Genomic DNA, 10,000 nt, shown 5'->3' on the forward strand with positions numbered 1-10,000 from the left:
CTGCCTCTCTGCCTCCCTGCCTGCCTCTCTGCCTCCCTGCCTGCCTCTCTGCCTCTCTGCCTCTCTGCCTCCCTGCCTCTCTGCCTCTCTGCCTGCCTGTCTCTCTGCCTCTGCCTCTCTGACTCTCTGCCTGTCTCTCTGCCTGCCTCTCTGCCTCTCTGCCTCTCTGCCTCTCTGCCTGCTCGCTCTCTGCCTTTGCCTTTACCTCACGCCCCCCTTGCGATGACTGATGGCTAACGCCGCCGTGTCATTTGGACCTTGCGGCCACAGCTACGTGAAGGACACGTGTGTGTGTGTGTGTGTGTGTGTGCGTGTGTGGGTGTGTGTGCGTGTGTGTGTAGGAGGTGGGAGCCGTTGAGGGGGGGTACTGAAGGATACACTTCGCTACACAGCTACATAGGCGGTGATGAGAAAGGACAAATAGACAAACTAAGAGCTATTTATTCGTCCGGCCGGCCGGCCAGCCATCGTAGCCAGTTAGCTGATGCTCTACGCATGGATGGACATGCAGCTGATCAGTATGATAGCGGGGGGGGAAGCTACAGACTACTGCGGCTCACACAGGACAATATGATCGCAGGTCGGAGTAGAGGAAGCCTGACGCAAGCAAGGGGCAGCATGATCGGAAAATGGCTGGAGAAAGAGAAAGAGAAAGAGAGAGAGAAAGAGAGAGAGAGAGAGAGCTCAATGAAAGGACGAGGATGAACAAGGCGAGGAGAAGGAATGAGATTGATTGAAAGCGGGAAAGGAAGGGGGAGACAAGGCATGACAGGCCAGCCCTGGGAGCCTGATGCAGGAGCAAAACGATGCCAAATGGGCTTGCATTGTTACAAACAGGACAATCATTTAAAGTCTGATGGGCTTTGTGAGGGAGAGGGAAACCATCCCTTACTCCTCCCCTCATCTAGACTGAGCAGCAAGGCCGGGGGAGCATGAGAGAGAGAGAGAGAGAGTTAAACAGAGAGGGAAGAGAGAGGGAAGAGAGAGGGAAAGCGGCCGATGTGATACCGTGACCTTGGTGATGAGGGTGAAACTTATGTCATTCTGTCACAGCTGAGGTCAGTGGGGTTTTCTCCTGTTCTCTGGCTCCCCCTTCCCGTTCCTAAGAACCCTTCTTTAGTTAGCTTTCTACAGCTACTGAGAACATCGGGGAGGGTTGTCATGACAAGAGACAATTGTTACCACGACGATAGAAGCCAGCGAGGCCATTTTTTGAATTGACCATCGGAAGCAGTCTGTGTCTATGTGTGGCATACCTGTTGTTAGCACAGACAGCGAACTGACAGGAGGCCACAGTCTTATTCCTCCCCTTTGTAACACTTTTGTTGCTACAAACGGAGAGATGGCAGCCATGTTCACAGTCATTTTTCCTCCCTTTTTTCCTCACTGCTCTTCCCTTTTCTTCCCCCTCTCCCTTGCTCTCTCTCTCTCTCTCTCTCTCTCTCTCTCTCTCTCTATCTCACTCCCTCCCTTCCTGCGGCAGTGTTTTCTGTCACTAATTTGACATGCGGTGCGCAAACTCGCGGGGCAGAATGAGTAACAGGTTCTACGGTGTGGCGTACTAGAGTAAATAGCACAATCTGTTGCTCTCCTCGTCGCCACGGGGGAAATGCCCAGCAGAACAGCAGAACGTGGCGGCAGGCAGGGTTAAGCTACGCCAAACGCTGGTGGGCTTAAACCCATGATCCAGTGACAAACATCCATACGTTCACACTCACACTCGCTGTTAATGCTGTCAGGGGCACGAGTGAGAGGGGAATGGTGGGGAGGTCGGCAAAGGAGGTGGGGGGGTGGACCGGGGGGGTCGGGGATGGTGGTTTGATGGTGGTTAACATGGCATTGAGACTCTGAATACCCCCCCCCCCCCCCCCCCTTGGTTGTATTGTGACCATCGCCACAAAACTCATCAGCCTCCAAATCCAACAGTCACCCAAACGCCTCTGCATTTGAAAAGGGTTAGCCTGCCCCCTAAGAGACACCGCAAGGACGATGGAGTGAAAAGCACAAGCGTGTGCGCACACACACACACACACCACACACATCACACACACACACACACACACACACACACACACACACACACACACACACGGAAACAATGAGGAACAAATGATGACAGGAACAAAAAAAAACCAGAAATTACAGGATTTGAGAAGACAAATGACAACAGGCGTCAGTCCCAGAGACAAACCCCATGAATTAGATTCAACAAGTCAACAAAAGAGGAAGCAAAGGGGGAGCGGGTTGTGGGGTGAGGGGGGGAGGGGGGGGGGGGGGGGGGGGTTGGGGGGCGGATTTCTCTCTTACCCATTCTGCTCTTCTCGCTGGGGTGTGCTTCCTCTCCGTGTCAGATGGCCATCAAAGTGGCGAAGGCAAGGGCTGATGCTGGAAAACGCACCTTGACGACGGGACGGAGAGCATAGGTACGCCGGCGGGCGTCGAGGAATGCCAACGGCTGCGGCGCCCAGTCGACCCGCTTTTTTTCTTTCCCGGGGTTTGTGTGTCTCTCCGAAAAAAATTCGTGGGGCGGCAAAGGGGAGGGAAAGGGGGAGGGGGGGAGGTTGTTGGGGATTGGGGGGTAGGGGAGGGGGTTCTGGCGGCGAACGTCAGCACAGCATCCCTTCCATGCTCCGCAATCAGAGGCCCCCTTCTCTCTCTCTCTCTCTCTCTCTCTCTCTGTGTCTCTCTCTGTCTCTCGCCTGCTCCTGCTCCTGCTCCTGCTCTGTCGCCTGCTTGCGCTGAGATTGGATGAAGATGCTAATACCTATGCTACTGGATATTAAAGGGAGAGCCGCTGTGCATTGTTCAGCTCCTTGCGCTGGACTGAGGTTCTTCCTTCACTGCATCACCCTTCCCTCTCGCTCTCGCTCTCGTTCTCTCTCCTGCTCCCTCTCTCTATCTCTCTCGTTGTGCGCTCTCCGTCTCTCCCTCTCTCTGCTCCTCTCTCTCTCTCTCTCTCTCTCTCCCTCTCCCTCTCTCTCTCTCCGCTGCCTCTCATCCATATTCATCGCCAGTCCTGGCCCTGTGCTGCATTGTGCAGTGAGGAGAGAGGCACCTAGCGTGTCCAATCACCCACTGCCCCCCCCCACCCCCGTCCTCTCCGTGATACACCCCCACCCCCTACCACTACCAACCCCCCCCTTCCCTCATCCCCTCATCTCCTCTCCACACACCCCCCCCCCGCCCTCCACCCCCCCCAACCAAAAAGAGAAAGAGAAACAGGGCTTTCTTCTCTACTGCCACCAAGTCCTCTCACCCCCACCGCCATGCACTCCTTTGACGCAGCACTATAAAGGCGCTATAGAAGCAACCCCCAATCGCAATTGGGTAAAATATGAAAAGATGGACGTTCAACGTATGGTGTGCGGAACTGAGACAGAAACACAGAGAGAGAGAGCGCGCGAGAGTGAGAGAGAAAACAGTGAGAGAAAGGAATGACGAAAGACAAAAGAACAGTGACCTTGCGTGTGTGTGTGTGTGTGTGTTGTGAATGAAACGGAGGTGCAAGATGAGGGGAAAAAAAACTGGACGAGGAGGAAATGAAAAGATAGAGAAAGAGAGGGAGAGAGAGAGAGAGAGAGATAAAGAGAGTGAGATAAAGAGAAAAAGCTCAAGACAGCCATGTTTGAGAATGCGGCTCCCATTCGTTCTCTTTCGCCTCTCGGAAAATGGCAGAATAGTGAAGCGCTGCCGCAGAGTCCCTACGGGGGTCGGCCACAGTAAATCATTGCCTATAAATCCTATAGAGAGGCGGTGGACACACAAATTGGCGTATGTGTGGTGGTGGTATATGGTGAAGACTGGGGGGGGGGGAGGGGCAGCGCAAGCTTGGCTTAGCTCACAGAGCATATTATATCATCATTCATATTCACTTCACATCTTAGTGATTTTCCCTTGTGTTAACAAATATATGTCTTTGTCTCTGCATGTGTTTGCTTTTTTTACTTATTTATTTATTTGTTTGTTTGTTTATTTATTTATTTATTCTATCTATCTATCTATCTATTTGTTAATTTGCACATGTGCCTAATTCAGTGCCTCAGCAGAGGAGTTGCAAAGCCTCTGTGTCTCTCCTCTCCCTGATTACTGAGGGAGCCACTGGGAGGCATTCTGATCGGAGAAGCCAATCACGTCCAGTGCATCGGCTGGACATTCTGTAAGGCTGGATCCTCCTCCTCCTCCTCCTCCTCCTCTATCCCTCTCTCTCTCTCTCTCTCTCTCTCTCTCTCTCTCTCTCTCTCTCTATAGGGACCCCTCCCCTACCCACCACCTGGCAAATTCATAGTCGACTCACGTCAACTCCACTCCACAAGGGCACCTGTGTCCTTTTCTCAAACACACCACACACACACACACACACACACACACACACACACACACACACACACACACACACACACACACACACACACACACACACACACCTGTGACCAAATCAGCAGATGAAAACACACATTCCTATGGAATTTTGATTATTGACATTATCCCTCTCCTCATGTGAACACACAGACCCTGCCACACACAGAAACGACATGTGTTCTCACATATCTGTTAATGTGCTAATGCAAACACACCCCCTCTGCAGGCATACACATACAAACACATGCTGAACATCTGATGCAAATCCTTCACAGGACAAATATGGCAACCATGACAAAAGACAAAATACACTAATTAAATCTTCAAATACATTCCTCTATTACATGTGATGCAATGTATCACCTGATTAGAACTTTATCTTCGGCACTAATTATCTGATACTAACACATAAGCAATTTCATAGAATATAAACAGAACTATTCACAAGGAGTTGTCATAAAACCTAATTACACTGCAATCCGCACTCTAAAATAAATTAGGCAACGGAGTCAAACAAAGGTGTCTATTGGTACAGGGGACCTTTATCAACAAATGACTTACAGGAATCCACCTAAAACTTGTTTTAAAGCCATGCCACTTTTCAAAGTACAATACTTGTTATGTTATGTAAGTGATATTAATAGATTTCTACAATAGGCCTATTAAATTGAACCTACATATTGGCCTAGCATACTCATAGTAATAGGTGTATTTGTATGGTGTGTAATGCTTATTAGTTATGGTGGTTAAGACCATACTCATAGTAATAGGTGTACTTGTATGGTGTGTGTATGCAATGCGTATTAGTTATGGTGGTTAAGACCATAAATTGTTCCAGTAAAAGTCCCCCAGAGTTTTAGTTTTCATTTAGACCGCAGTTGTTAGCGTCGGTCATATTCCCTCATAATAGAGGCGAGAGAAAATACATAAATTGCCTTAATCGAATTCCACGCGCTCTCAATACCAATTTTCAGTCTTACCACACGTGTCGTCTTGGTAACCCAATATCAGCTGGCGGGGAGGCGTGTGATTACTAGTTTACAAGCTGGGGTTGGTAACCCATACAACGCTATGTATTACGGAATTCTGTTGCCACGGCAAGACAAATAGCTGTGGCATGTTGCAGCTGGTATGCGCAACAGTGTACGCCACCCACGTTTCTCTTCTGTTTGTTTCTCTTAAGTAAACTCCATAAATCCACAAGCTGTGATGTTTTCTCACTCTTTCCGCAAAAGTTCTCCGTCACGTTTACAGCTTCACAAGTGTGCCTTCACAAGTGTGTCAGGTGCCTGCGACACTTTCCACAAAAACAAACAACTAGGCTAAATATTACTATGTTGCATTCAAAAGTTTAAATGAGGTCAACTGGCCCACGGCTACGGAAAGTGGAGGCCAAATGAAGGCCGGCTACAATGCGAATCCGAATGTCCAATGTTTGGTTTTATCTATTACTATTACATGCCCTCTTTTAAAAGCAGATGAAAACAAAAGTCAAAGAAGCCGCCAGCAAATTGGCAAACTAAGTAGGCCAACAGAAGAAACCAGCTGGGTTAGTGTCATTATAGTGAAGTATTAGGGACGTTTTTTCACCCATTTCTCCGCTGGGAAAGGGCCAGGAGAAGAAGAAAGCCACTAATCTGGTATGTTCTTTTTTTTATGGTTGCCTCCTGAATTTCAATGGGTCTGTCGGGGCAGATCGGGCGGCTTTAGGGTTCCATTCATTTTACGCTCAATTAGGCACGCCTACTAGCACATGGGAGACAATTAAAGCGAGACCCCCAAAGTACGGGGTTAGAGGGGTCACTCTAGACAGATGCAACATTGCCATTTTAAATGGTAAGTCACACTATTATTTGCTGAGATCTCCAGATGTTGTAGGCAAGTAACCAAATTTGGTTGGTTGGCAGGCAACTTTTTATTGTTGTGCCTGTCTACACAAATACAAAAGACTAAACTAAGTACAGATAAATAAACTGTGCTACTTGATGTTATACAAATATCACCACTTTGCGTTATAACCAAAGCCTTTGAAGAACTTTAACAACTGTTAGAAAAGAAAACTGTGCCGTCGAATATACACTAACTATGGTTACTTATTTGCATATCCACAACTGTCATTATTACTGCTAAGATAGTAGTTATGTATGACACTTTGGCGTAGACTAGCCTATTGCCAAACTAGGCCCATTGCCAAACCTGCAACAGCCGCACACGCACAATACTTTTGCATTATTGGCCCACCACGCAGCCAAACATTATGGACGGTCTTACCTCCTGTATTTGTGCGCTTGGTGCTGCTCGCCTCGGTGGGGGTTTCTAATGGTCTTTTTCGGGAATCAAGAGAATCCGACTCCATGTGGGGCTGTTGACTGTTGTGGTGAGGATTCGTGAATATCCCGTTATGTTGAACAGCTCCACCAGCCATCATTTTCACAACGGCTGGAGTTAAGATCGTGTTCTTCCAGAACCCGCCCGCGACAAAGCACTCAAGTCGTGAACTGGAGACGCAGCTGAAACGGTAGATTCTATGTTTCGACTTTTGTGATGTCGTAATAGTTATGCCCTATTAGTCACTGTAAAATGACAAGCCGTGCGGTGCATGTGTGCCTGAGCCTTCCCCAGTCTTAGCTTGGTGGTGGCCGGGGGGAGCGTCACATCTAGCTCTAAATATAAAGATCCATTGAGTGAAATGTGTTCATTACCGCTCTCCCGTCACTTGAAACCCTTCAGTGTAGTGGCTCGTAGTTGTATTCTTCCGATTAAATCCAGCGTGGCTTCCTCCGAGCTTTTAAAGATGCCACTATCGCGTAGCTTTCCCGTGAAATGATGCACGACAAAAAACTACGAAAAAAGGTAAACAACTCAATTTCTGTGCTTAACAACGCGATTAAGAAGTGAACATCTAAAAGAAATATCGTTGCCTCGAATTGATCAGCCTGCAAACATATCCTCCGTCAACGACTCGTAGTCCAGTACAGTTTTGGTGATGATGCTGTTGTCTTGGAATAAAGGGATGGTGAATTATTGTTTTGAGAGTGTCGGTTCCTTGGCCACTATGCATAGGCAGCAATAGCGGCCGTGTGTTCAGCGCATCCTTGGACCAATTGCCTGCCAGAGCGCAGGCACACACGTGACGTCACGATCAGCATCCACGTTAGAGAGCCGATGGAGGGCTGCCTGCCTGCCTTCCTGAACTAACTTATCTAATGCCGGAACAAAAGTCTATCAACTGGCGTGCGAAATCGTGCGAGAACACTGTTGAAACACACTAGACCTATGGCTCTAGAAACAACAACAAAAAAAAAACCCCTCTTTCCTCAGGCTACCCCGGTAGAAACACAGGGACAATGGGAGTTGCAAAGTTATGAGTAAAGAAATACTGTTAAAGTAGCATCGCACATTACACCAATGCTGGGTATGTATACGTCTATGATGCCCAACACTTATTCAACAGCTCAGCTTAGTGACAAGGTGAAGCCATCACAAGGATTTCTCTTTCTGCGTTTAATTTATCTGATGAATGGCAGGTTCAAACCATGATGTACAAAGGGGTCATATGATGTCATGCGTATAAAAGACCAAGATTGAGATGAAAGGGATCAGAAATATCTTTAAAAACTTTTAGTACTTTATTAAAGTTTAATAAAGAGTTGAGTAAACCCAGATCTACAAAGTGATCATCTCCCTCATGCCACTATTTCAATAACTTAAAAGAAACTAATGAAGGCTGATCTTGAAAGCCAGGTATCATTTCTTAAATCCTGGGCAGTGTAAACAAGTTAGAGCACTGAAGCTCATTCAATGATAAATCACAACCACAAAGTCATTGCAAAGTCATTTTTCTTTGAAGTCAAAACAACACAAGCTATTTAGGTATGAAATAGCATTTTAATGCCTCATATGTTATCTGCACCAAACCAAGTGAATACATTTATGAAAACCAAAAATCCACATCGCAAATTAATTTCTGCGTGATTCAGAAGAAAGTGAGGCGTAAACACACACAATAACTCACTGACTGGACATTTTAATGTCCAAAACAGGGCATGGCTTCTGCTTTATAGACTCGATGGTTAAAGCAGCCACACATGTCTTAAGTTATGCTAAATTCAAGTGCAAAGATATGAAACAAAAACATTTGCCAACAGTTCATCCACAGGTTGAAGTTCACATAAACCAATACACCAGTAAAAATAAAAAATAAAAATGTAAACTCACATACACAGGATAGATTTCATTTTGTAAAGGCACACACAAAACACAAAAATAAAGACTTTCATCTTGAAACTGTATCACTGTTTTTGGAAGCAGTGGAAGTCTTCCGACAGTGGTTTCTAGAAAATCGGGCCAGATTACACTCTTCACAACAGCTGCAAGCCAGTCTGCAACATGTTGGTCACCACGGAAAGCACAGTTTCCACAAACTCCTTAAAGCAAAGTGCCACAGGGTCACTGTAAACTTGGTCAAACGGTCAGTTATTTACTCCATTTGGTATCTCTTTGAAATAATTTCATGCTTTGAAGTGCACTACACAACCCTGAACAAAACAAAAAATAACTTTTTCCCTGGCCAATCTCAATTTGATAGTTATACACAAAGCCGCTGGCGATTTAGTAAAACTGGTCTGTGTTTAAGCTTGAACTTTTTTACCATTTTAAAACATATATGGGAACTCACTGAGGGCAAACACACTCAAAACAGTATTTGCAGCATTACCTCATCTCACCTTTTACTTCGATTACTTGACATTTGCTGTAAAGCTAAGCAGTGAACTTATCGAAAGGCCCAACATATCGAAGATAAATATTCTTGATCTGCACAATCATACACAAAATGCTGTTTCTATGTCATATTATGAGAGGGCTCTGGCTTGGCATCCCAAAAGGATGAGGCGTAGGGAAAGAATATAGGATATCTTGAGAAAACCACAATAATGATTCAAAATCACGCAGAGAAAATGCGCCTGGCTGCACCCCTGCGAGTTTGGGGGTCACCTGCAGTCAGACCACACCTGATCCCCGTCCCAGGTTAGAATGGGCTACCCGTATCTCCCAGAGCCTCCTGGGCGCCTTTCAGAGTCTCCCTCTTCACACAACGCCAGTACCCAGAGAGACCATGGTTGGGCTGGACCTATACACACACACACACACGCACAAACACACACACACGCACACGCACACGCGCATGCGCATGCGCACACGCGAACATGCACACGCACACACACAAACAAAAACAAAAACAAACAGTGAACTCCAATGAAAGCACAGGTCTTCTTATTGGCTTTAGCAGCATTTCATATAAAGGTTAGCCCATTTCCAAATAAAACCTTTAGTGTTAAAGCAGAGCAGTTTAGGCAGAGAGCCCTCACCCTCAGTCCCCGCAAGACCCTGTCCGTCATCACACCGATGAACTCCTTGTGGCTCAGGCAGTTGTCCCCGTCCATGTCGAAGATCTTGAACACAGTGTCCAGGACGTTCTCCGACAGCTCATGGCCTGTGGCTATCTTCACGGCTCTCTTAAACTGGGCTGCATTTTTCAGACGAGATGACATGATGGGACTGTCTGTCAGTTTCAGTCACTGGAGTTACAAACATGGCATAATGCTACAGAACAACTGTTCGGTTTAAGCGACTTTGGGTA

General features: G+C 46.8%; 2 protein-coding genes across 3 annotated transcripts in view; both read right to left on the minus strand.

Moving 5' to 3' along the window:
- LOC122129973 (RNA-binding protein Nova-1-like) overlaps window positions 1–7,628 on the minus strand; it is a 14,402-nt gene extending 6,774 nt beyond the window's left edge. The window contains exon 1 of one of the 2 annotated variants that reach the window (XM_042704715.1): window positions 6,631–7,628. In XM_042704715.1, coding sequence (XP_042560649.1) covers window positions 6,631–6,787 — 157 coding nt within the window. In that variant the 5' untranslated portion in view covers window positions 6,788–7,628. Of the gene's footprint in view, window positions 1–2,307; window positions 3,061–6,630 lie in introns of those variants that run through there. The other variant, XM_042704716.1, reaches the window with a different exon arrangement.
- A 599-nt stretch (window positions 7,629–8,227) lies between these two features.
- Window positions 8,228–10,000, minus strand: part of LOC122129974 (calcium uptake protein 2, mitochondrial-like) — a 9,314-nt gene continuing 7,541 nt past the window's right edge. Inside the window, exons 11-12 of the mRNA XM_042704717.1 lie at window positions 9,729–9,886; window positions 8,228–9,490 (exon numbers count right to left, since the gene is read on the minus strand). Coding sequence (XP_042560651.1) covers window positions 9,389–9,490; window positions 9,729–9,886 — 260 coding nt within the window. The 3' untranslated portion in view covers window positions 8,228–9,388. The remainder of the gene's footprint in view (window positions 9,491–9,728; window positions 9,887–10,000) is intronic.

The sequence above is a fragment of the Clupea harengus genome, unplaced genomic scaffold (genome assembly GCF_900700415.2).
Source record: "Clupea harengus unplaced genomic scaffold, Ch_v2.0.2, whole genome shotgun sequence".
NCBI lineage: Eukaryota > Metazoa > Chordata > Actinopteri > Clupeiformes > Clupeidae > Clupea > Clupea harengus.